Here is a 26990-nt window from a genome sequence, read left to right as displayed (position 1 = left end):
GCCCACAGAGGTGGGGCAGGAAATGAACGTGCAGCCAGGAGAGCGGGCTCTTCTCAGAGAGGAGCGCAGGCTGAGCACCACTGAGACTGCTGGGAGCAAAGGGGTCAGGGGAAGAAGGGACAACTGGGGACTGTGTGTCAGAGGAGGGAGGCCGGTTTCTCCTGCAGCGGGAGGGAACTAGCCCAGCGGCTGCCCGCCCGTGAGTGACAGCGAGCTCAGAAATGAGCTTGTAGCCCATCCTCCCGGATCCCGGGAGTAAACCTCTGGTGTGGGTTCCTGCTGCCCTGTCAGTGGACTCTAAGCCCCTCCTTCCAGGACCAGATAGGGCAGAAGAGGGACAAGGGAGAAAGCCAGTGTCAGGGAGCCCGGAGAAGTAGCTGGGGCCCAGGCAGAGGGTGGAAATGGAGGATAAGACCGGGAGGGGCCGAGTTTCCTGTTCTGACCCCCAGCCGCTTTACTGGCTTCTTCAACAAGCGTCCATCCAGTGCCCGCTGGACACCAGGCACGTGACCAGTTGGCCCACCCGTGTGACCAGTGCTCCGAATGACAGGTCCAGTGTCGAGGGCAAACTCAGTTGGGGGGCAAGGAGGGTTCCCCAAAAAAGCAGGATTTAGACTGTGGCCCCAAGAAGAGGCGGCGGAGTGGTCCTGGAAGATGGCCCTGAGTGGGCAGGGCTCAAGGCCACAGAAAGCTAGTGCTGCGGCTCACACGCCCCTCTACGGAGCCAAAGGAGGCAGTGAGTGAGAGGGCCGCAGAGAAAAGCAGGGTGCTGGGGGCCCCTTGCAGGCTTCATCCAGTGGGGGGTGACATGATCGGGTCTGCTTCCTGTGAAATGGGTTGACTGAGCACTTACTATGTGCAAGGTAACGCAGCCTCCCCACCCCCAACAGAGCGTGGTCACCTGACCACAGCCCCTCTTTAATGCCCTCCTGGCTCTTTCTCAAAAGCATCGGATCCATGTGTGTGCTCACACGCTGGCCTGCCAGCTCCAGGGGGGCAGGGGCTCATCACAGTCGTGTTCCCAGCCCTGTAGCCAAGGCGCACAACTGTGCCTGCCACATCATAAAAGCGGCCATGCTAGAATGTTTGGTAGAGCATCTCCCATAGTCCACCCCGCCCCCAACCCCTGCACCCCATTTACAGCCGAGGGAAGAGAAGCCGGGAAGCTAGAGTGCTTTGCCCAGGGCCACCCGCCTAGAAAGCAGTGGGCCTCTGCTCTCTCAGCAGAGCCAACACTTGGTGCCACTGTGGGCAGGCCTGCGGGTTACAGGCTGCTGGCGATGGTGTGGGGGACTCTCGGGGAGGGTCCTGCCTCAGGTAGCTTGAACTTGGGCATGGTAGCAGTGGACAGCTGGCAGGCAGGGTGGGAGGTGGCTAGGGCAGTTGGCACATTGTGTTGGGGACTGGAGCGGAGCCCCAGGCTAAACCAGCCCCCCACTCCACCCCACCCGACCCCACCCCTGCACAGGAAACAGCGGAAGCAGATGCACAACCACCTCCGGCAGAACATGTGCCCCGCCCACCAGAACCGGAACTTGGCCAATGGACCCAGCCACCCCCGGCTGGACCCTGAGGAGATCCAGATGGCAGATGTGAGTGGCACTCCCAGGGCCCCTCCCACCTTCGCTGGACACCCACCCCTGCAAGCGTGGGCCAGGACAGGTGCCCACCCAGCCCAAGATCAGCCCCACTTGCCAGACTGACCTTGATCTGCCCGCTTTCTTAAAGAAGGAAGGGAGATTGGTGTGGGGCCATCACTGCTCCAATAGCAAGCCACTTCCCATCCACAGAGCCCTCCCAGCCTAGCACACGGGTCCCACGCTCCCGCTCCCACCAGGAGGTACCCATCACTAACACCGCCCCCCCAACCCCATGTTCCAGTACATCTCCAAGAACGTGCCGGCCACAGACCACGTCATCCGCAGGGAAACGGAGACCACCTTCTCTGGGAGCCACTCCTGTTCTCCTTCCCACCACTGCTCCACCGCCACGCCCACCTCCAGCCACAGGTGGGCCCTCCCTTCCCCCCAGTGCTTGTTGATTCCTGTCTGCAAGCTTTGTCTCCCAGTCCGAGGGCCCCCAGGAGGGAGGAGGTGAGAGCAGCCACTGCATCTCCTGGCCCCCACTTCCTGGGTGCTGTCATTCTCCCTGACCTCACCTGACCTGGAGTGTCTCCTCATTCAAACACCCCCCCGGTTGCTTGCCCCTGTGGGTCACTGGCCACTGGAGCCTGGTCTCTGGAGTTGGGCAAGCCTGTCCAAAGACGACAGCTCAGAGGAATTGGCTGGCCCCTTTCTCCTCGGCAGTCCAGGGACTAGGCAGCACCCCCCCACCCCGCACCCTCCTCTCTGGTCACTGGGGCTGGGCCCTGTGAGAGAAGTGACAGAGAACCTTGTGGGGTGAACAGATCCTCCCCCTCTTCTCACCAGATCATGGCTGGGCATCTGGGATACCACCAGTTGGCCCAGAGTGGAGATGGGCGATGATGTGAGGGAGCCCTGGGTGGGCTAAAGAGTTGGGGGGGGGGGCTATGGGCTCAGCCATCCTAACCTCTTGCCCCCACCTGCCTTCTGCAGACATGAGAGTCACACATGGAGCATGGAGCGCTCAGAGAGCATGACCTCTGACTCCCAATCAGGCATCATGCTGTCATCAGTGGGCACCAGCAAGTGCAACAGCCCAGCGTGCGTGGAAGCCCGGGCCCGGCGGGCAGCAGCCTATAGCCTGGAGGAGCAGCGCAGGGTGGCCGCGCCCCCATACCACGACTCCATAGACTCCCTAAGAGACTCCCCGCACAGCGAGAGGTCAGTCGGCACCCCACGGCCTAGTATTTCTCCAAGCTGACACTGCTGACCCCGAGCAGACACTTGGGGCGCTCAAGACACTCCAAAGAAAGAGCCTCAGCCTATTTTTCAATTGGATGGACAAGATCCTCCAGAACTTAAGGAGTCTGCTCAGGGCCAGACTGAGCTCCTGCTGGGGCCTGGTGTGGAATGACCAGATAATTGAATTGTTCAACTGGGACACTTAGGAGCCCTAGTGATGTACTGGGTTATGTTTTGGGCCACAAATCACAAGGTCAGCAGTTCAAAACCACCAGCCACTCCACGGGAGAAAGATGAGATTTTTCTACTCCCATAAAGATTGACAGTCTTAGAAACCCACGGGGGGTTCTACTCGTAAGAGGGTTGTTGTGAGTCGGAATCAACTCAATGGCAGTGTTTGGTTTGCTTTGGTTTTTCACTGGAACACTTTAAGGAGTTCTAGAGGCCTTGCTGGGTAAGTGTTAGACCCTTAACTGCAAGGTCAACAGTTCAAACCCACCAGCTGCTCCGTGGGAGAAACGATGAGGCTGTCTGCTCCGGGCAAGATTCACAGCCTCAGGAACCCTCTAGAGCAGTGGTTCTCAACCTCCCTTATGCCTTGCCCTTCATACAGTTCCCCATGTTGGGGTGACCCTCAACCATAAATGACTTTCGTTGCTACTTCCTAACTTCAATTTTGCCACTGCTGAGGATCGTCATGTAAATATCTGATATGCAGGATGTATTAGGCGACCCCTGTGAAAGTCGTTCAGCCCCCAAAGGGGTCCAGCCCACAGGTTGAGAACCGCTGCTCTATAGGGTCACTTTGAGTTGGAATCCACTCCATGGTAGTAGAGGCTGGAGGAATACACTGGGACACTTTAGTTAGAGGGGACATTATTAATAATTGCACTGGAACAAATGGACATATGGCTGTCCCACGTCCCAACAGGAACAGAAAAACACCAAGACTGTGCAGACAGGGGGCTGCACAGGGGGAAGGCAGGCAGTGTGCCCTGAGCAGAGCAGGATGACCTGAACCAAGAGTGACTGCAGGCCCAGCAGCATCAGCAACAAGACCCCACAGTTCGGGGGCTGCAGGGTTCCTGAGCAGCGGAGGCAGTGAGAACCAGGCATCTGCTTCCCTGGCTGCGAGTCAGCAGGAGAGTGTTATCACCGAGGGTCTGCCCCCACCGTCCACCCAGCCTCCACTCTTGCTCAGCCCTAGCATCCAGAGGAAAAGCATAGAGGAGGGTAAGGGCACTGGGAACTCCAGGCCAGGGAAGGAGGGGAGGAGCAGATGTTCTCTTAGTCCCAACTCGGCCTGCTGCACGCGAAGCCCTGTGTTGGGCAGGCCCTGGAAGGAGACCCAGAGACAGGACACTGGTTCCTGCTCCTGAGGAGTGCCCAACCACAGACGCAGGCCTTGGCAGCACCCAGCTATTTATGGGAAAGGGCTAGGCACATGGCCACCACTCAGGGTGCCAGGCCAGGGGCTGAGACCTAGTCTGACTGTAGGCTTTGGACAGCAGCCAGGTTTTCCAAGCCCCATCTCTCACCTGACCAATGTCGCTGTTGTTAATGGGAGAGGGGCAGCAATAGGAGCTTTTAAATGGTGGGTGGGAAAGAGAAAGATGGGATAGAAATGCCTTCCAGGCAAGAACTGTCTCAAGGCACTTGTGAACATGGCTGGTGAGATGATACACCGGGGCAAGGTTGTGGGGCTATGGGGAGCAGGAGAACTGGGCCTGAACAGGCAACTGGGACCAGATAGGTGGGCCAAGGCCCTGAGGGCTTATCAGACCCTTCATGATAACATTCTCCTGCTGACTCGCAGCCAGGGAAGCAGATGCCTGGTTCTCACTGCCTCCGCTGCTCAGGAACTCTGCAGCCCCCGAACTGTGGGGTCTTGTTGCTGATGCTGCTGGGCCTGCAGTCACGCTTGGTTCACTCTTGAAAGGTTACTATGGACACTGCACAGAAACAGGACTGAAGCAAGAGAGGCCCTTAAGTGTGGGAGATGTCCACAGTAAGGCGACTGGTCCCCAGTGAGGTAGGGTGGGATGGCAGGTACACTCTTGAAAGGCCAGGGGTAGGACCTGGTGCTGATTCGGATGTGCTTGTGCGAGTGGAGAGAGAGGGAGTCAGGTGATTCCGAGATCGTCATGGAGGTGATGGGCTGCTTCCAGGGAGCAATAAGGTGCCAGTTCCACAGTCTGGACTGAAGATGTGGAAGTGGGTGGACCCCACCCTGAGGTGGGCAGTGGTTGGACAGGGAGTGAATGGCTGGAAGGCAGGGGTAGGGGTGGGGAGTCGGGACAGAAAAGAGACAGGTACCCAGCCAGGAGATAACAGGAACAAAGGCTTGGAGGAACTGGGATTTTTAGCCCCGGGCAGGTTCATCTCCCAGTGACTGCCTAGCCCAGGGCTAAGCACCTTCCACAGGCAACGTTGGGCTTCAGTTTAGAAAGAATACTTCCCCGTGAAGCGATCATGCTGTGGGGTGAATTGCGCCTGGCAGGGGGAAGTGAGTCCAGGTCAGGTCCGTGAACTGGGAATAGTGGCTTCTAGAACTAGGCAGTATGAGGCCTGGTTCCCGCTTGTCCTGGGTTCAAATCCCAGATCTACAACTTCCCGCCCACGTGACCTTAAGTAAGGTACTTAATGTTCTGAGTTTGGATTTCCTGGTGTGTCGTACGGGAACACATATGGATCTGCAGGATCACTTACCAAGGAATTACGGACCCGCTACATAGTGGTTACCGTGTGAAAGCCCCAGCTGCTCCATGAACTGACCCCATAGCAGTGGCTTTGGTTTTTTCAAACCATCCCCGTAGCAAACTCCGAGACTAACCTTGGGTCAGGTACTTAGCTAAAGCATCCCATCAGTCCCCGATGGAATCGTCCCGCCACCACTCCGGAATGAATATCGTGGTAGTTAGGGGCTTCCGGGGAGAAGATGCCTAACATCGCCACTCCGGCAGGCGGGATGGAGGTCCAGACGGCAGCCTCGGGTCGGGCGGGGGTGGGGTCTGCCCCTCCGGGCCCCACCTCCTGGCCCACGGCTCTGCCTCTCCCCGCAGGTATGTGTCGGCCCTGACCACGCCCGCGCGCCTCTCGCCCGTGGACTTCCACTACTCGCTGGCCACGCAGGTGCCGACTTTCGAGATCACGTCCCCCAACTCGGCGCACGCCGTGTCGCTGCCTCCAGCCGCGCCCATCAGCTACCGCCTGGCGGAGCAGCAGCCTCTGCTGCGGCACGCGGCGCCTCCAGGCCCCGGGCCCGGGCCCGGCGCGGACATGCAGCGCAGCTACGACAGCTACTACTACCCGGCGGCCGGGCCGGGGCCGCGGCGCGGGGCCTGCGCGCTCGGCGGCAGCCTGGGCAGCCTGCCCGCTAGCCCGTTCCGCATCCCCGAGGACGACGAGTACGAGACCACGCAGGAGTGCGCGCCCCCGCCGCCGCCGCGGTCGCGCGCGCGCGGCGCGTCCCGCAGGACGTCGGCGGGGCCCCGGCGCTGGCGCCGCTCGCGCCTCAACGGGTCGGCGGCGCAGCGCGCACGCGCGGCGCGGGACTCCCTGTCGCTGAGCAGCGGCTCGGGCTGCGGCTCGGCCTCGGCCTCGGACGACGAAGCGGACGATGCGGACGGGGCGCTGGCGGCCGAGAGCACGCCTTTCCTCGGCCTGCGCGCGGCGCACGACGCGCTGCGCTCGGACTCGCCGCCGCTGTGTCCGGCGGCCGACAGCAGGACTTACTACTCCCTGGACAGCCACAGCACGCGGGCCAGCAGCAGACACAGCCGCGGGCCCCCGCCGCGGGGCAAGCAGGACTCGGCGCCCCTCTAGGGCCCCCGCGCCCGCCTGCCCGCCTGCCCGCCGCGCTTAAGGCCAACAGAGACCACCGACTGGCGAGAGAAAGGAGGGCGGGGGAAGAAATAAAAATATTTTTATTTTCTATAAAAGGAAAAAGTATAACAAAATGTTTTATTTTCATTTTAGCAAAAATTGTCTTATAATACTAGCTAACGGCAAAGACGTTTTTATAGGGAAACTATTTATATGTAACATCCTGATTTACAGCTTCGGAAAAAAAAGAAACAACAACAAAAAAAACCAGAGAGATGGGCCAATTTTTTTGACTCTTTAATAGAAACCTCTATTGTGGTGCCTTTTGCTGTTCGCCAATCTGGAGCCCCTGGAGAGAGGCGTGAGGTGTCGGGTGGAGGGGCTGCTGTGGGATCCCACTCGGCAGCGGCAGCGGGGAGAAAGCAGGGAAAGGGGAGGCTGCGGGGTCCTGTGGGGGGTGAAGGGGGGTGGTGGCAAAGGTTGGCCCTGGGAAAGGAAATGAGGAAGAAACAGCTTGGCCCCCAGGCAAGCTGTGAAGTGCGGCCTGTGCTAAAATGTAACATGAAAGGACAGAGACTAGCCCAGGCTGGTGTCCGCAGCAAACAAAGGCCCTGGCCACAGCACCCAGGGTGAGGAGGGCCTACCCGCTCCTCCCAGCTGCTCAGTGATGGGGCCTGAGAAGCCTCCCCTACAGCCCTGGTCCGGGGAGAGGGCAGCCTGCCAGGGTCCCAGTGAACAGGGCTCCTCCTCCCCTGGCCTCCAGGACCCCCCTCCGTCCTTGGCAGCACCTTCATTTACAGGTGGTCTTTTCTATTTTCTGCCTGCATGTCCTTTGCATTTCCGATGCTCTAGATTGGATGCATGGTCACGCTGGGACAGAGCTGTCACAGGACAGTGTACTGGAGTCCCCACTTAGCAATAAAGTCCCATTTTCTTCTCAGAGCCCACCTTCCAGCCCCAGCCCACCTATAACTTCCACTCTTCCTCTTCCCAAGACCCCCCTAACTCCCAATACTGGGTCTACAGAATCTCTTTTAATTTGTCAAAAATATCATTGTTATTTTAAAAATATTTTTTAATCCCAAACAGAAACAAATGAGAACCCTGCCCTGAAATGTCCAAACTCCTGACTTTTGACACTTGAACATTTTTATATTATAAATAAAATCAGAAATCCCTCGTGTTTCATGGTGTGTGCCTGGCCCTCAGGTGAGCAGGGGAAACAGTCTGGCTGAGGGCCTGGGAGAGATGGAAGGATATTGGTGTGCACCTAGGGTGGAGAGGGCCAGGCAGTCCCAAAGCAGAAGTGACAGGCTCCAACAACTAGCCCTCTAGCTTTCCCCACTTCCGCTCACTAGCTGTCCCCAATGGCTGCTAGGGAACCTGGCCAAGGGACTGACGCAAATTACTCCGCTTTGAACTGGGCCTCAGAACCCTGGCCCAGTTCCTGCCCTGGAGCAGCAGGGCCTGGACTGAGGCAACAGTTTCCGGCCACAGGTGGGTGAGGAAGGGAGGGCTGTGGGCTTGGCACTGGGGCAGCAGGGACATGACCCTTGGGGCCTCAGGCATGTCACAGGCAGAGTCTAGACATGCCGGGTGGCATAATGGGCACCTCTGCTGCCAGGAAGACCACAGCTGCTGCAGCTGGTAAGCCCACAGAGTGTTGCTCTTTCCCCAACTTTATACTCACCCCCACCCCCACCCTGAGCCAGGGCCTGTCTAAACCTGCAGAAACTGATGAAAGAGGATGTGATTTCAGGCATTGTGATGGCAGATGGAGGTCTAGGGTTAGGACGCATTTTTAAGCCAGTGCCCAGCACCAAGAACCACGAGGCTCCAACACAACACGAGAGCCTATGTTCTTCCATCCAGAGAGCTGGGGGTGGAAGGAGAGAGAAAGAGAGCGAGAGAGATTCCAGGAGGTGTGGCCATCTTTAATTGGAGATGGAAGGGAAGTAGCGGATTGTGGTGGGTCGCAGCCACACCAGGGCCCACTTCATATACAGCTAGTGAGCTGTGCCCCTCACCAGCTGGGTGACTTCTCTAGGCTCCACTTGGCATGACTGTGACATATTGCTGGGAATACTTTCCTCAGAGGGTTGCTGTGGAGACTGTATGAAGCACCCGGCACAACTTTGGGCACATTTGGTGGTGGTGATGATGAGGGTGGTGATGACGACGGCACCATGTGCCCTGCATTCTTGATCCCAGTCAGAGTGGCAGAAACTGGATGAGAGAGAGACACTTGGTGCAGAAGAGTAGAGTCGTCACTGTGGGGCCCAGGGAGCAAGCACCTGCTAAAAAGAAACACAGGAAATCCAGGAACTAAGTGCTACATCGAGCCACACCCTTATGCTGACTCTGAGTCTGTGGTCCGCTTCAAATTTTCCCAAGAGCCAGTTATGCTTTTATGGAACCTCTGACCTCTCTGATCCCAAGTTCATCTGACTGACCTGGAAGAGCCCCGACCCTTTTGCAACCCAACACCGTTCCGCCACCAATCAGCTCCTGGACATAAATGAACCCCCCACTTGTGAGCCCAATGGATTCTGAATGATCTCTTGGGGAGCTCACTGACCTTTGCATAACCCCTACTGGATAACCCCATTACCTGCTCTGGGTTCTCAGAGGGCTGTGGAGTGTCTCAGGCCAGAACTTTGGTGTTTCCTTGACTGTCCTCATGGAATCATGTATCCATTCATTTCACAGGTCGGAGGACGGGGCTTGGCGGCAGGTTTGGCTAGAGGCGCCCCTTCTCCTCTCTGCCCCTCAGCTGTCCGCCTGGGGAACCTGCAGAATACCTTTCAGGAAGATCTACAGCCCTGTTAAACGACTTCCCGGACTCCAGGAGCAGCTTCCTGAGCCCGAGTCCTCTTCTCCACTCCCCCAACTCCTCCTTCGTCGCTCTGCCAGGTCATTTCCGGCTTCTTCCCCTGCACCCCAGCATCTCAAACGATGGTGGTGATGATCTCTCCCCAGCCCCACCAGACTGTGAGCCCCATGTGGACAGGGCCCTAGCCAATATTTTTCTTACCACAATATTCCCAGCATCCACAGTGTCGCCCAGGGTTGACCCAAACTAGTAAGAGGGTCAACTCTCAAGAGACACTGTCCTTGGTTGGTCAGTCCCTTAGGAGGCCCTGAGTAGTCTGCCATCTTCCAGGACCACCAGGTGTTGCAATCAGGTATTAACATGTCACCTGTGGTCTTCAGGCCCCCCGGATGAGAAAGTCCGGGCATGTTGGGGGCAGAGATTACGAGGGGAACGTTAGGACCCATTTGAATGCAAGAAGAAAATATTAGAACTTTGATTTAGATTTATTTTCATCTCATCCTTTTTAAACTTCTATTTTTGTGTATTTTTATAATGTACATAATATTTTAGTACAGTAGTACATGTATATAATTTACAAATAAATAAGTATACACATTATGAATATGAGCTCACTTTTCTTCTTCACTGATGAGAGGCACCGCCGGGGCTCGGGGAAGCACATCTGTCTGTAGCTGCTGCAGCTTTGCTCCTCTGCTCTCACCACCCTCATGAAGGGGGGTGGCGCTGACCCCCACATGTGAAAGACCTTTGAGACAGCCTGGAGGAAGTCCCCAGAGCCACCATGTTACCACACTCGCTTTTGCAATTCCATCTCACTGAACGCAGACTCCCGCTGGGCACAACGAAGGTGGCCAGATGGTTCGAGTATGAAACACATGCCAGGCTGACCCCCTCTCTGTGGACTCGCCGCCCACGCAGCAAATCGAGTAGGTTGGGAAATGTTGGACACAAAGCTGCCGCATTGGCTCTGCTGATGAACTAAGCATGTCCCTCTAAGGTCACATTGCCAGACTGACTACAGTGATCTACTGGGAAAGGAGAAAGGAGCTGCTTGTCTTGGTTGTATTGAGGGTGCCATCACCCACCACCCACTTGTCAAAGAGACACTAATTCGGTGATCACCACATGCCAGATCTCTCTCTCTCTCTTTCCCAGGCGTGCCCTCAACTAGGCCTTTCTGAGTTCCTAGAAGAGGGAAAGAAACACCAAGCTACAAACAGTGAGCAAATTATCATTCCACCTTTTCTCAAGACCAAGAACTCAGGGCTTCCAGAACCTTCCCCCTCCAGGCATCTTTGGATTTGCCTTTATTCCTGTAGCACTAGGTTGGTGCATGATGCCACTTCTTGAGTTCAGAGACCTGGCAGCACCAACATGAAGACCAAACTCTGAACAGCGCCATGGTTCCGCCATTCACACGCCAGGACCACCATGGGCCAGAAGGGGCAGCACACACGCTCGCTCTACCTGTTCCAAAAGCGTACACTGTCAGAGCAGTGTAAGTCACAGGTCAGCCGGAAGAGGGGAAACGGGTTGACAGGAGGTCCCAATCGCTTCACCTTTCGGCATGTCAGGGCCACCTGGAGCCAGATGCCAGCCTACTTGCTAACAGGTAGGGCTTGAAAATCAACTCTTCCCCCATCTTACTTCATCCTAATGAACTGGAGTCAGTTCTAAAGCCATCTTGAAAGGGGTTCCCTATATATATATATATATGTCATATATGTACATGTATGTATGTATGTATGTATGTATGTATGTATAGACAGAAAGCAATAGTGGCGATGGAAGGAGTGGGGTACACACTCATGAGCTGAGACAGCTTGGCACCGAGAGTGGGCAGACCCAGATCCTAGATTATTGCCAAGTGATTCAGGAGGAGTGGGCACGGCTCCAGACATCAGGAGGAGGAGGGAACGGTGGTGCTGGTGGTCTGCAGACCTGCTGCTGAGCAACTCAGAGGAAAGAGGCAGGGAAACCGGTGGCTATCCAAACCAGGACCCAGAGTCCAGCGCTGCCCTTCCGGAAGAAAGGAGATGAGGGCAGAAAGTTGATGGGGAGAGCGTGCGAAGAAACAGCCCTTCCACCGTTTCCAGTGAGATGATGTCGAGAGCATGCACACAGCTGGCCTACAAAGTGAGGCTCCATGGTGGGGGAAGCAAAGGCTGGGAAGAGAGTCTGAGGCCCAGAGATGGTCCAGCATCAAAGACCATCACCATGAACGGCTTCTCCAGCCTCTTGGCCCATGGGGCTAGCCACACCACTCTGGCTGTGTCAACTCCCTGGAACTTGGTTTGCGTGGCTTCTGGCTGGAATTGTGCTCACTGACCCCTCATGAGGCGTGTGTCTGCCTCTGGGGCCTGTTCATCCACACCAGCTAAGTGTCAGGCCCAGGGGCGTCCTTTGTGGCTTTGCTACCAGTCACAGGTCCGTGGCCCTGGCTGAGGGCAGGACTGGAGTGTGTCTTCCGTAGAGAAGGGTCATCTCCTTCCAGAGTGGCCAGCCTGGCCTCAATCCGCTCCAAGTCATCTGAGCCCACTTTGATTTTCACAGCCAGAAGATGGATATAGGTCTCATAACGGCTTTTCTGGAGAAAGGAAAGAAAAACCATCAAGTCAAATGTTGGAAAAAATACTTGTACCTTCTAGAGCAGTGGTTCTCAACCTTCCTAGTGCCATGAACCTTTCATACAGTTCCTCATGTTGTGGTGGCCCCCAACAGTAAAATTATTTTCATCGCTGTCATTTTGCTACTGCTATGAATCAGGCGACCCCTGTGAAAGGGTCGCTCGACCCCCAAAGGGGTCGTGACCCACAGGCTGTTCTATAACAACAACAACAACAACAACAATCATTTCCATAATATGTAAAGAGCCATCTCATATCAAAAAGAAAGAGATAAATAACCCAATGAAAATTAAGCAAATGATTTTCACTCAACGGTTAAAATGCAAATCAAAAGAATAATAAGGCAACACTTCGAAGCCAATCAGGTTAAGTCAAAACCACTGCTGTTGATTCAATTCCAACTCAGCAAGGCTACAGGGCAGACGAGAGCCGCGCCATAGGTCTCCCAAGGCTGTAATCAGTGTGGAAGGAGACTTCCACATCTTTGTCCAGGGGAGCACCCGGGGGGCTCAACCCACTGACCTCTGGCTGGCAGATGAGTGCTTTAACCGTTGTATCAAAGCTACATGAATGTCCGTGTGAGGGATCCTTAGTGCAGGTTACCATTTGACAGCGCCAGTGTGGAGGATGGAATAGGGAAACCGGGACGTTCATAAGCTGTCCAAGGGGCTGAGAATCAGTGCAAATATTTGGGAGGGCAACTTGACAGCATCCGACCTGTCTGACTGAACTTCAGGCGCTCACCACAGTCCAGAGAGCTGAAGTCCTGACAGACGAGGGATTAGGGGTCTAGGAAGTCTGTGGCCCCTCGTGTCTGCCACTTGAGTAAGACTTCACTCCAGACCTCAGTTTCCCTCCTCCTCAAGCTGGGGAGGGTGGCAGAATGAGAAAGGTCAGAGATGTGTAGCTCTAATCAACTGCCTGGTGACGATCATGACATCTGCATTTCTTAATTGTGTCACCTCAGACAACTTCTCTGACTTCTCTGAGCCTCAGTTTTCACACCTGTAAAATGGAAATAGACTTCCAACAAGATTGAATACTAGATATGGATGATAATCCCAGAGCCATGAGCGTCAGAAGGAGGGATAGAGAAGTAGATTGAATATTGACTGGGAAAAGAAGCTTAACTAAAATCGGCCACAGAGGAAAAGATGAGTTCATCGTTAACTGACCTGCCTCAGCATGACCATAATCAACTGTACTTGCTCAGGACCAGCGTAAGTACCCACACCGGGCGCTGATGATGACCTAGGAGACAGCTGGTGATGGGGACCAAGGTCAGCAGTTCAATACCATCAGCTGCTCCTCAGGAGAAAGATAAGGATTTCTATTCTCATAAAGAGTTAGTCCTGGAAACTCACAGGGGCCATTCTACCCTGTCCTACAGGGTCACTATGAGTTGAAATTGACTCAGTGACAGTGAGGTTTGTTTTGTCTTGTTTTTTAAACAAAAGTGATTAAGAACATTACAAGAAAACCTAAAAGCAAAATTTACTCAGCACAGAAAATTGTGTGAAATAAACACACGAGAAGCACCACAAAAACGCACACAACAAATGATAGAAATAAATTCATGCCTGTCAATAACTACACCAAATGAAAATGGATTAAATATACCAGTCAAGATACAGAGAGCAACAGAATGGATAGGAACATAGGACCCATTAATATGCTGTCGACATGAGACGCATCTTAAGACAAAAAAGTGGAAAAAACAGATCAAGCAATGACAACTAAAAAGGACAGAAGTAGTGAAATTAATTTCTGATAGATTTTAAAGCAAAATCCAGAATAAGAGGTAAATAAAGGCATTATGTAATGATTAAAGAATGAAGTGAACAAGAAGACAAAACCATATGCACCCAGTGATAGACCCTCAAAATACATTAACAAAATTTTCACAGAATTGAAAAGAGAAACAGATGGCTCTATACTGATAGTAGGAAATTTTAATACCCCACTTTCAGGAAAACAATACAATTTACAATAGCTATCCCAAATATGAAATATCTAAAAATAAATACAACCAGAGAAACAAAAGATCCATACAAAGAAATACAAAACACTACCACAAAAAGACAAAAGAGACCTATGTAAACAGAAGAAGATATCATGGCTCATAAATAGGAAGAATTACCACTGTGAAAATGTCAATACTACTCAAAGCAATCTACAAATATTATCCAATCCTGATCCAGATTCCAGCATAATTCTTCACAGAGATGGAAAAAGTAATCACCAACTTCATATAGAAAAGAAAAAAAAAGGTGACTTTTCACTTCCCAATCTAAAAACCTACTACACAACCATAGTGATTCAAAACAGCCTGGTACCAGTACAATATAGGCCAATGGACATAAATTTGCAAAGAGTTGATATTTGACAAAGGGCTGAATCATGAAATGAGGGAATCTCCTTAACAAATGGTACTGACCAAACTGGATATCCATTTGAAAAAGAATTAAACAGGACCTATTCTCATATCATATTTTTAAAATGAACTCAAGCTAATTCAAAGGCTTAGAGGTTAAACCTAGAGCTTTAAAGATCACCAATGGAAAAATAGGAACAAACTTAGGGACACTAATACATAGAATGATAAACTATCAAACACAACGGAAAACATACAAAGAGCAGAATACAACACAGATGACTAAGACTGCCTAAAAAGTATGCAAAAGAGCAGCAGGGGGAGCAAAGGCCCCGAGGAGTGCCAAAGGTGGACTGTGGACCAGAGCATGGCCCCCAGTGGACTGGCCTGGAAAACACTCCAAGGTCAACAGACAGACCTGGAACTGTTGGAGAGCTTTTCTTTTTTGCTGTTGTTGTTTTCTTTCTTTTTCAATTGTTTTGTTTTCTTGTGTTATTGTGTTTCGCTTTGCTTTGGTTTTTTACGTGTATATGGTGTCTGCATGCCTATCTGAAGAAGATAGGCAGGATAAACAAACTGGAGAAAGTGACCGACAGTTCCGAGGGGGACATAGGAGAGGGAGAGGTGGGGAAAGGAAGGGAGGTGCCAACAAACCCAGGGACAAGGGAAGAACAAGTTATCTAAAATTGATGGCAGGATGGCATAGGATGCCTGGTGGGGGCTCAATCAAGGGCAATGTAGCTGAGAAGAACTACCAAAACCCAAGCGAAGGCTGAGCATGATAGCGGGACAGGAGGAAAGTAATAAGAAATAGAGGAAAGAACTGGGAGGCAAAGGACATTTATAGAGGTCTAAATACAAGCATGTATATATGTAAATACATTTATATATAATGATAGGGGAATAGATCTATGTACATATATTTATTTATAAAGTAGTAAGGCAGCAGATGGATATTGGGCATCCACTAAAATACTCCCTCAACACAAGAACACTTTGTTCTACTAACCTGACACTCTGTGACGCTCACCTTCCCTGACACGATCACTGAAAACAAAATGGGTGCATAAGCAAATGTGGTGAAGAAAGCTGATGGTGCCCGGCTATCAAAAGATGTAGCATCTGGAGTCTTAAAGGCTTGAAGATAAACAAGCAGCCATCTAGCTGAGAAGCAACAAACCTACATGGAAGAAGCACACCAGCCTGTGTGATCATGAGGTATCCATGGGATCAGGAATCAGGCATCAAAGACCCAAAACAAAACAAAAAAAAATCATATCGATGTGAATGAGGGGGAGGGCAGAGTGGAGACCCAAAGCCCATCGGGCTACAAGGAAGACACAAGCCAGCCAGGGTGCAGTATGAAACACACAACCTTCCTCAATTCTACCTTACAAATCCGACTAGACCAGAGCATGTACAAAGGTACAGATAAGAGCTCACAACCCAGGACAGATAAACCCCTGAGGACCAATAAGGGGAGTAGCGATACTAGGAAGGGAAGAAGGCTGGGTGTCGGGGTGGGGGAGGGGGGTTACTAATCACAATAATCGACATATGCCCCCCTCCCAGGGGGACAGACAACAGAAAAGTGGGTGAAGGGAGACAGCAGTCAGTGTAAGACATGAAAAAAAAAATTTATAAATTATCGAGGGTTTGTGGGGGAGGGAGGGGAGGGAAGGGAGGGGAAAATGAGGAGCTCAAGTAAAAAGAAAATGTTAAAAAAATGTTTATGAAAATGATAATCACAACATATGTACAGATATGCTTGACACAATGGATATATGTATGGATTGTGATAAGAGCTTTAAGAACCCCCAATAAAATAAAAAGGAAAAAAATTACACAAAAGATTTCACTAAAAAAGAGTTTAAAAAAACCCCACAGACTGGAGGACACATTGGCCTATCAGACAAGGGACTGCAGAAAACTTCAACACCTTAACAAGGGGGGGAAAACGATAATCTGATTAAAAATAGACATAGGACATGAATAGACACTATCAAGAGGAAATTCAGTCAGCCACCAAACCTATGAAGAAATGCTTGCAATCATGAGCCATTTGAGAGATGCAAACCAAATCAACAATCAGCTGTCACCTCACCCCAGCATTAAGGGCCAAGTTAAAAAAGAAAAGAACAAACATTGACAGAGAAGCAAAGAGACGGGACCCTTCATTCACTGCTGGTGGGACTAGAAAACGGTGCCACCGTTGTGAGAAGCAATACAGCGGTCCCTCAGAAGAGCTGGAAATCGCAGGACCAGACCCCCCAGAAATCCCGCTCCTTGGTGCGAGAGTGCTGATCCGCATGTCGACAGACACGAGACTAAACGGGCGTGTGCAGGAGGATGCCTGCGCATAGATGCAGACTTGACAGAGGACATTTACACATGTCTATTTAACTTTGCAGCAAATATATCCATGAATTTGATGAAACATATGGGCACAAAGTAAAGAAAGACTTTTTAGACATAGCCAAACACCTTACAGGACTGAGTTGTTGGCCTGGAGAATCAGAGGACACCAAGGTCAGCTGGCCTAACATAGTTGACAAAGTTAATGCTCTCTCTACACTGTAGACACTGTGGCATCTACATCCTATTTTGATGTATCGTGACTGGGGTCATAAAAGTTCATGAGCAGCCACCTAAGGGGCAACTATTTGTCTTTCGCCATCAAGAGGAAAGAACAGTGGTTGAATATTGAAAGACATATGGAAGCAATTGATCCAAGGGACTAATGGATCATGCAAACATCAGCCTCCATGACCCTGAGACCAGAAGAACTAGATGGTGCCCAGCTACCACGACAGACCAACCAATCGCTCTGAAAAAAAGATCGTGTAAAAGGCCCTGGATGTGGAACAGAGCTCGTAAGAGACCAGGCTCACTGGCCAGATGATGAGACCATGCCCCTTACTCACCCTTCATTCTGGACCCGAACTCATCCCTGTGGGAGAATATTCCACTATTTAAGGTCACAAGAGCAGCATTTACACAGGGACCACGTTTAAGGCGCTAAGAAAGAGAGGGGGGAGCAAGCAGGAACCACAGGAAGGAAGTGGGATACACGATGGTCCGGTGAGATGGCAGTGGCTCCGCGGAAATAAGCTGTGTATGAACTGTGCACTATAAAGCTAGTGATGTACTCTGGAAATGTTTCACCTAAGCTGTGTCACACAACAAAGGGTGTTGTTGTTTATATAACATGTGCAACAAGGCAGTGTTTGTTTTGCATAGGGATAGTTACATAAGCATCTCACAACATTGACAGGAGGATCAAGTCAGTCCTTGCGAGGGACATGAGGAGGGCCACACCGGCCTGCGCGGGGCATCGGTCCACAGCACCTTCTGCCATCGCTATTTGGTCATTGCAGGGAGTGTGGCTTTTCGACTTTTGAGAAACCTAAGGTCAGGAGCTTTCCTGAGAACTTCCCTCTCTCTCCCCCTGCCTTAATAGAAAATCAACGTGGGAATCCAGACTGAGATTCATGCCCTCCTATCTTCGTTCTATGGGCTTGCTGGCTCAGCCTCAGCCTCTCTGACTTGCCATCCACGCCGATCGGCAGGAACTGAAGAAGGCCAAAGCCCAGGGCCTGGAAAGCCCTCACCGCACTGGCTCCACACTCAATCTAGGCTCAGCGGGGCAGGACCAAGAGGAACTCAACCATCCAGCTGAGGTTCCTAGGCCCTCACACTCCCTGCGAGACAATCCCCAAGACCACCTTGCTTCCTGCACTCCTTGCTCTGGCCTCCTCCGTCCCTGTGAAGGGCCCAGAGCTGTGACCGTGCGGTGCCTCACTGAGCGCCTACTCAATTCTCTCCCCATGTTTGGAGCTAGCCGGAGGAGCAGCACCGCCACCCACCGGGAGGCTGGTTCTGCCCTCTGGGAGACCTGGTATTCCAGGCACACGCTTCAGATCCATTGGGTCCTTCCAGCCAAAGCAAAACTCCCTCCACGGGCTCATCAGAGGTCCTAGACTTCTCTGGGAAACAGAAACACATGGGGCTCCTTCCCTTCTCAGAGTCCATGGGCAGTGATGGGTGCTGCCTTCTTCCCCCAGCCCAGCTCCCCAGTGCCCCACCTCCCAAGGGCCCACCTCAAACAGGAGGTAGTGCTCCTTCAGCCTGTACTCCTCCGCCTCCTTGGACTTGACAGCCTGCTCCACGGGGCGGCGCCTGTGCTCAGCCAGCTCTGCGGTCACCTGCCTCAACTTCTTCTCATGCGACCGCAGCTGCTCCTCCTACGACGAGAGGGCCTGCACCGTGAGTGGAGGGGCCTCGCACCATGCCCAGGGGTGGGTCTCGTTCCGTCGGAGCAAGGTAGGCAGGAAGCCTGCTTCGCCAAAGAGCATCTGAGGCCTGGCCGGAATCTCGAGTGCATGCGCACACTCCCTGCCGCCTGACACTGTGAAGAGCCACAGCTGGCCAGACCCACGCTCGGCTTCGAAGACCCATCATTGCACACCGGACCAAGGGCCAGCCTGGCATCCCCTCTCCTCAGCACCACCTGGCACCCACATTCTCTCACAGACAGACCTGACCGACCCAGAGACCCCCACGCACACCACCCCGCACAGCAGGGTCAGGCTGTGTGGTGTGTGGGGGTGTCTGTCCGGCAGAGAAGGGGCGTGGAGCTGAAGGGGACTACCGGCCCTTCTCCTTTGTCCTTTCATCCAGGACCAGGCGTCCTACAAAAGGAACTAAGGGGGAGCTGTTGAATGGGGGCTTGGGGCAGGAAAGGCCGCCTGGGGAGAGGGGGCCGTGGTCCTAGGACCCTGTACCTGGCAGAGACGCGTTGTGCAGGAGGGCAGCAGGGGCCGACAGAATTTCTTCATGGAGCTGACGGCAGCTGGAAAGGCAGGGGCTGAGAAGATGGCAGCCACCAGGTTGATCCTAAGGATCCAGGATAGCATTTCTTCCTTGCTCCTGGGTCGGGAAGAGGGGAGTGGGCCCCAGCATTAGGCCTGGCCTTGAGAGGCACCCCTACTCACTAACTCCCTGCCCTCAAGTTGAGTCGGGCTCATATGGACCCTATAGGACCGGGGCATTTCTGAGCTGTCACTTGACCGGAGAAGAAAGCCCCTGGGAACACCTCGTGGTGAGTAGCCCAGCAGGAAACCACTCTGCCCACCAGGGCTCCTGAGAGGCGTTAATACGGCCTTTTTAAAGGTAGGCAAAGGAATCAAGAGAGGAGGAGTGGATAGGTGAGTGAGCGGGGCCATGCTAGGACTAGGGAGAGGGCTCCCATTCTCTCCCAGATCTCAGATGGGACCTGGATTTTCAAGTGAAAATAAAACTGCCCAGATTCGCAGCCCATGGCCCCAGAAGCTAACAGGTCCTAGAGTTAATGGCCTTGAGTCTAAGTCCTGGTGAAAATGAGTCTTGGAGCTAATGACCTTGGGGCTAATGGGACCTAGAGCTAGCTGCCCTAGGGCTTGGGGACCCTGATGCTGACAGGACTGGGAGCTAGCAGGGCCTGGAGCTCCTGAGTGCTACAGCTAATAGACCCTGGTACTAATGGTCCTGGAGCTAAAGCAGTCTAGAGCGAACAGCCTGGGAGCTAACAAGACCTGGGACAAACCGTGCTGACACTCAAGGGCCCTGGAGCTAACAGCCTGGGAGCTTAATGGAGGCAAGAGCTAACAATGGTCCTGGAGCCAATTGGTCCTGGAGCAAAGAGACCCTTCAGCTGATAGGCCCGGAGCTGACAGGGCCTAGAGCCCTGGAGCTAATGAGCCCTAGAGCCAAGAGGCCCTGGGGTCAGCGGACCCTTGGTGGTCATTAGAGGCAACTGGGTAACTAACTGGTCATTCCTCTCCCTCACCCCCCTCCACAGCATACCGGAAACATCCATCCTGTTCCTGCCTCCCCTACCAGACCAGGCCACTTACTCTCTGAGCTTGATGCCTCAGATGCCAGTCTCCATCTGAGCCATGAAGCCTCATAGGAACATGTCACAGAAGGAACTTCAGAGAGTGGAAGGAATGTTTTCCAGGTAAGCTGTGGGTTCAATATTTTCTGCTGCCCCATCCTCGCATATAAAGTGAAAGATGGTTCGGGAAGAGTCCCTCATCCTTGTCCTTTTTGGATAAGGAATCACTGGAGGGCCATTCAAACCACTGCTGAGTCAGCCCCATCTCGAAGGAGGGCCAGGGAAACCACACTTCTCTCAAGTCCCAAATGGGGGCAGAGCTGCAGGTCCAGAGCCAAGGTGGGAGCCCAAGGGTCCCAGCTCCTACTTACGGGGCCTGGAAGAGGAAGACCCTCCAGTCGGCAGTCTTCAGCTTGAGCACGTTGGACTTCTTGCTGTAGTCAGAGGCCCTGGTGGCCAGGGCATGATGCACACGGATGGCGTTCTTCAAGTCGCCCTCGGACAGGGCCTTGTCGGGCCTGTACTCATCCTGGACGGCGGGGGTGGGGGGTGGGGTGCAAACGTCTGTCATCCGCACCCTCCACCTCCCCATCTCTTGAACTCTCTCCATTTTACAGCCTAGCAAAGCCACGCCCATCCCAACACACACACACAAATCCTATGTGCCCCAAATGTCTACAGCAGCCTGACTCTGGAGATCCCCTCAGCCACTGTGCATTTTAAAGATCCCTCCCTGGAACCTCCAAAACCCTGGGCGAGTCTGGGTCACCCCACTGAGAGGGGAAGGACCTACCATCCCTGCAAGATTCGTCTTCTCAGACCCCAAGTGCCACCAGAAAGGGGCTAGACAGGGCTTTGACTGGACCACCCGGGCAGGAGCGCTGGGGCAGCCTCTTACCTTCTGCAGGTATAGGATGGTTCCTTTCAGCACCGCGTAGAATTTCTTCCAGCCTCGCCTCCCTCGGGGAGCTGGAAAGGAGAGTGTGAATTGGATGGTCTCAACCACCCACTTCAGTATCCCCTCGCCTGGTGTCCCCCATCTGCCCACCTGTGTGTGCATCCCGGACGGCATGCCATGGAGGCTGGGACCCCTCTGCCCCACCCAGCCTGACACCTACTCCTCTTGCCATCCATGTCGGCGTGAGTCTTCCTGGTCAGCACGCTGTGCTTGTAGGTGGTGGCACTGAGAGCCTGTGGGACATCCAGAAAGGGGTTGCCACCATCCAGGATCCTTGTCACCTTCTTTGAGCCTGTCCCAAACTTGTCATCCACCAGCTCCGACAGTGACTTCCTCAGCTCGTCCTCATCACTAGAGAAGTACGAGGGCTGAGTGCCACCTCCAGGTAGGCCTCGGCCCCACATTGACACCCCCTCTCCCCACCAACCACCCCTCTGGGAGCAAGGGTAATATGGGTACAAACGGGAGACTTCAATTCCAGACCACAGATTTAGACCTTCGACCCCTTCCCCTTAGTCCTCCATTTGGATCCCTGACTTCTGATTTTCCATCTCTGGCTTCCCAGCTCAATCCTTCATCAATATTGATCTAATCAAGTTTGATCACAAAGTTGGAGACCTTACTATCCCCAGACCTCCTGTCCACTATTCCTTCTCCTCTCTCCATTCCTGCCCTGAGGGTTCAGCTAGTTTGAAGCTGCTGCCCCCACACATGTGCAGTGAGGCTGGACCAGCAGATAAGGCCCTGCAGTCTGTGGCCTCCGAATGTCAAATCTTCCCAGTGGGGTCGGATTCCAACAATCTCTATCCGAAAACTCTGCATGGGCCTGCAAGCTCAGGCTGCCTTGGAAAGTATAGCAGGGAGGGCAGCCACTTTCCCCAGAAGTCTCTCACAACATCCCCAGCAAGGTTACCAACCACACTTCTTTGCAGATGGTTGCAAGCCTCCTGGTCACCACCCTAAGCATGGTCATTCCTAAAGGTCCTAAAGGGTTCGTAATGCCTGCTTTCTAATCACCCAAAGGAGACAGACTTGTCATCATTGGGTGCTGTGGTGGAATGGCCAGAGACTAGCTATGGTCATCATGGAGCTAAAGCCATGGTTTAGTCCATCCCACTGCAGTGTAAACACTACAGATTTTTTTATTAAGACAGAAAATAAGCCGAGAGGAGAACTTAGTATCAGGTGCTAGCCAGCTGGATAGAGTTACCAGAGCCATGAGTTGGGAAGAATCAGCACCTTGGAGAGTGTCCGACATGGTGTCCCTTGGCCCCAACCACTCGCCCTCCCAATGATTCCATCTCCCTAGGTCTAAGCCCATGGGTGCTACTCACATGGCCCATTCCAGCTTTTCATTCTTGATGGAGCTGTAAAGGGTCTGGAGTGAGACAAAGGCAGAGAGAGGATCCAGGTGAAGAGTCAAAGCAATCCCCACCTCCTCCAGCAATGTGTGTGCACGTAGAGAAGCAGTGCCTTCTTAGCCAGGGGACCAAAGTGTGTGCTTGAGTCTTGTCTGTTTGTTTGATGGGTAAATGAATGTGTGTGTGTGTGTGTGTGTGTGTGTGTGTGTGTGTGTGTGTGTGTGTGTGTGAGAGAGAGAGAGAGAGAGAGACATTTCATTAGTAGCTCATTTAATGCATGTCTCCCCTGGATGGTTTTGTTGAAGGTGGTGGTACTCCTGATGGGGAGGGTGCATGATGGTGCACACCCCTAGCTTCACAAGATCAGGGTAGCCCATCTTGTTCATCACCGAGTCTCCAGTGTATAAGCCAGCGCTCAGTAGACAGTAAGTGCTCAACAGGATAGAGGGATAGAAGGATGGATGGATGGATGGGTGAATGGGAGGATAAGAGTTTGGTGAGTAGATGGATACAACAGAGGGAATGAATCATGAGGGATAGGTGGTTAAAAAGGGAAGTTGTGGGAAGATGAAATCATGAGGAATAGGTGGGTTTATGGTGATGTATGTGATGTACTTCCTGAGTGGTGGAATATTGGGTGGATCAATGGAGGTGAATGGGTTGGTGGGTAGGATGATTGAGTGGGTAAGTGATTGTATGTGTGAAGACTTTATGATTAGGTGAACAAGGGGGTGTTTGGGGCTATGCAGAGTTGGGGTGGTGAATGGATGATTGTGTGAATGGGTGGATGGGTAGGTGAATGATTGAGTGTGTAACTGAGTGGGTGGATGGGTGGAGGAGCATGCATGCATGGGAGGATGAGTGCGCAGACGTGGGGGTAAAGAAGTGGATGTAGGTGATGAAGTAGGTAGATGGACGAATGAGCACATGGAGGCGCATGTAGGTAGGGGGCGGGTCTGGAATTGTTTGATCTCACTTAGAAATATATTTCAAACCAGTGCTCCTTAATGGTGAAGAAGACAATCATCCCAAGATGAGTGGTAGAGCTTATGCTTTCTTTTGTGACCTCCAGACTCACGGTCCACCTGGTATCACAAAGCCCTCCAAAAAGTTCCTTCCTCGTCTATCTCCCCCAAACCTACTGCTCTTCCTCCAAGGCAGAGACCTGACCAGGCTTCGGAGGCCAGAGTCCCAACCCGGGCTTCCGTCTCGGAAGAAAACTGGATTCCTTTCCATCTTGCTGATGTTGGAGGATGAACGGTCTTTTCCCTGTAGTGATGTGGAGGCTGGTTTGAGTGAAGGTGGTGATCATCCCGGCGGTGGGGGTGCATGGAGGTGGTGGTGCTGGTGGTGCTGGCAGCTGTGATGATGAGTGGCAATGTTGACGACTACCGTGACAATAATGGGCTCAGAGAACATGTGATCATGAAAGGTTGAGCAGAACAGTCGCTTTTTAACTCTATCCTGAATGTTATGGTGGCCCCCACTCAATTTTCAGACTCTGGAACAGCAAGATGTAGTAGTGCAGAGACCTATCCCTCTCCCACCACCCAGGACACAGATAATACTCCTGGCAGGAAGTACCTTCAGCAGGTCTTTGGCAAAGTCTTGGCCATCATTCAGACGGTCCAGGTTGGCGATGAACTGCTGGCAGGACATCTTCTTGCCGATATTCTGTAATGGAGAAAGAGTTCTTCCTGAGAGTTGGGGTGGAGACAGGGGTGGCCTCTGCCCCCTGCCTTGCCCCACCCAGCCAGAGGGAATGAAGCAGCACAAAGGCAGCGATTGACATGAAACTGCCCAGATTGCCTCTAGCTCACACAGATTGCCCTCGAGCTCACACAGTCATGTCAGTCAAGATTCCATTTGACCCTCAACATCATGACAGGAAGGGGTTCCCCACAATCGCAGATGAAGGAATCGGGCGTGAATTAACTCTGTGACAGGTGACATTCTGGGGTGCCTACTGTTTTCTAGGTCTTGAGCTTGATAGGCCTACTTGTATTTCCTTCTCACCAAAGGAAACGGTGAGGTAGCTAGTTAGAATTCTCATCTCCATCGGACAAGGAAATGAAAGTACAAGAAGGGGACGGGGAGTACCCTGATCACACAGCAAGGATTGGCAGGGACGAGTGTTTTTGCACGCAAACTTCGGCTCTCACCGCTACTCCTTGCTTCGCTATCCCAAGGTCCCTCGGCCCCAGGTCTGGACTCCTGAGTAGAAGGTCTGTGTGTCCTGGCTCTCCCTCTCACCTGCACAGCAGGGCAGCCAAAGCTCCCAGGGGCGGGTGAAACGAGACAGAGTTTTGTCTTATGAAAAGCAAAACTCCATTTCCACCAATACACATGCTGCGCAGGCCTGAGACTGAGAGTCCAAGCAAAAGATCTCGCTCGAGGAGGGCCAAGTGGTCTCCCTTTCTGTAACCACTGGACAGCAGAGAGACATCAAGGACATTAAAAAGACAGAAAAGATCAAAGTGGACGTCAGAAAGATCTTAAACTTGCTCTTAAACATAAAGTAGCTAAAAAGGGGTGGGGGTAAATGACAAAGTTGAACAGAAAACTTTAAAAGACAGCTTGAGAAGACAAAGGAAGCCATTATGATGAAATGTGCAAAGACCTAGAGTTAGAAACCCACAAGGGAAGAACATGATCAAGCTGAAAGAATTGAAGAAAATATTCAAGCTTCAACCTGAAATATAGAAGGGTCCCCAGGGGGAAATGCTGAATAATTTAGGAAGCACCAAGAGAAGACAGAAGGAATACAGAGTGGTCAACACTCACCCGCTTCAAGAAAGAGCATGTAATCAAGAGTCATTTAAAGAAAGAAGTCTGAGCTACCCTAAAAGCATTAGCAAAAGCTAAAAAACAACAAACCAGGACTCCAGGAATCGCAACTGAAATGTTTTTAACAAACGAATGCAGTGCTGAGAACACTCACTAATCTCTGCCAAGAAATTTGGAAGACAGCAACCTGGTCAACCGACTGGAAAAGATCCATATTTGTGCCCATTCCAAGGAAAGGTGACCCAACAGAATGTGGAAATTATCAAACAATATCATCAGTATCACATCCAAGTGAAACATTGCTGAAGATAAGTTTAAAACAGCTGCAGCAGCACATGGATGGAGCTGTGGGAAATTTAAGCCAGATTCAGAAGAGGATGTAGAATGAGGGCAATTTCATTGCTGAGATCACATGAACCTTGGCGGGAAGCAGGAAATAGCAGAAAGATGCCTACTTGAGTTACATTGAACCTGCAAAGGCATCTGACTACGTATGATAACAAACTGGATGACACTGCAAAGAACAGGAATTCCAAACCATGTGCTCATCGGGAACCATTACATAGGTAAACCTAGGGACAGTTGTTCAGATAAAACAATGTTTAAACTTCATGGCTTAATATCAGGAAAAGTGTGTGCCTGGATTGTATTCAATCTTATGTGACTGAATAAGATTGGATACTTATTTGAGTGAATAAGATTGAATACTTATTCAATCTGCAGACTGAGCAAATAATCCAAGAAGCTGAACTATATGAAAAAGAAACTCAGCAACAGAACTGAAAGAAAGCCCACTAACACCCATGATGTACAGATGACACAACCTTGCTTGCTGAAATCAAGGGTGGCCTGAGGCAATTGCTCATGAAGCACAGAGACTGCAGCCTACAGTACAGATTGCAATTCAATATAAATAAACAAATATTTTCACAACTGGACCGATAGACAGCAACCTGATCACATATTGAAGTTGTCGAGGATTTAATTTCACTTGGATCCACCATCAACATTCATGGAAGCAGCAGTCAAGAAATCAAATGACAAATCTGCTGCAAAAGAGCTCTTTAAAATACCAACTAGGTCCCAGGAGGCTGGGGAGGAATGGGGAGCTAATAACAATGAGGGCAAGAAGGAAGAATATGTTCTAAAAAGAATTGTACAACTCTTCCTCTATGATTCATCTACCGAATTTAATGATATATGCATCATATGCCAATAGAGACACTTTTTTTTTTAATGGGTAAATGTGTTCCTTTGAGGATTTTATCAAAGCTTCAGGTTCTGGCCCTTCCCAAAATAAAGATTTACTTGGAGGCACAGAATGGGGTTTTCACACAAAGAAATTGTATTAAGAGTAGAGAGAGAAAGCACCACACCAGTCTGCACAGATGGCGGTGCTTCGCTCTGCCCACCTTGCAGGTGGAACTGCGTTTCAATTTTCGCTGGGAAATGGAAATGCCACTGTGAGCATCAGGGGCTTCTGGGAAAAAAAGTAGTCCCAAGATATTGCATAGATTCTGCC

General features: G+C 52.0%; 2 protein-coding genes across 6 annotated transcripts in view; one reads left to right on the top strand and one right to left on the bottom strand.

Annotated features, from left to right (window-relative positions):
* NRG2 (neuregulin 2) overlaps window positions 1-6825 on the top strand; it is a 231563-nt gene extending 224738 nt beyond the window's left edge. For all 5 annotated transcript variants that reach the window (XM_075543137.1, XM_075543136.1, XM_075543134.1 and 2 more), the window contains 4 exons: window positions 1469-1592; window positions 1882-2009; window positions 2577-2804; window positions 5888-6825. In XM_075543137.1, the coding sequence (XP_075399252.1) occupies window positions 1469-1592; window positions 1882-2009; window positions 2577-2804; window positions 5888-6650 (1243 nt within the window). In that variant the 3' untranslated portion in view covers window positions 6651-6825. The remainder of the gene's footprint in view (window positions 1-1468; window positions 1593-1881; window positions 2010-2576; window positions 2805-5887) is intronic.
* A 2813-nt stretch (window positions 6826-9638) lies between these two features.
* Window positions 9639-26990, bottom strand: part of PSD2 (pleckstrin and Sec7 domain containing 2) — a 36899-nt gene continuing 19547 nt past the window's right edge. The window contains exons 7-14 of the mRNA XM_075543132.1: window positions 24266-24355; window positions 22655-22698; window positions 21481-21671; window positions 21261-21331; window positions 20734-20891; window positions 19272-19416; window positions 18588-18731; window positions 9639-12073 (exon numbers count right to left, since the gene is read on the bottom strand). Coding sequence (XP_075399247.1) covers window positions 11864-12073; window positions 18588-18731; window positions 19272-19416; window positions 20734-20891; window positions 21261-21331; window positions 21481-21671; window positions 22655-22698; window positions 24266-24355 — 1053 coding nt within the window. The 3' untranslated portion in view covers window positions 9639-11863. The remainder of the gene's footprint in view (window positions 12074-18587; window positions 18732-19271; window positions 19417-20733; window positions 20892-21260; window positions 21332-21480; window positions 21672-22654; window positions 22699-24265; window positions 24356-26990) is intronic.

The sequence above is a fragment of the Tenrec ecaudatus genome, chromosome 2, assembly GCF_050624435.1.
Source record: "Tenrec ecaudatus isolate mTenEca1 chromosome 2, mTenEca1.hap1, whole genome shotgun sequence".
NCBI lineage: Eukaryota > Metazoa > Chordata > Mammalia > Afrosoricida > Tenrecidae > Tenrec > Tenrec ecaudatus.
This window is presented reverse-complemented; position numbering and strand designations above follow the sequence as displayed.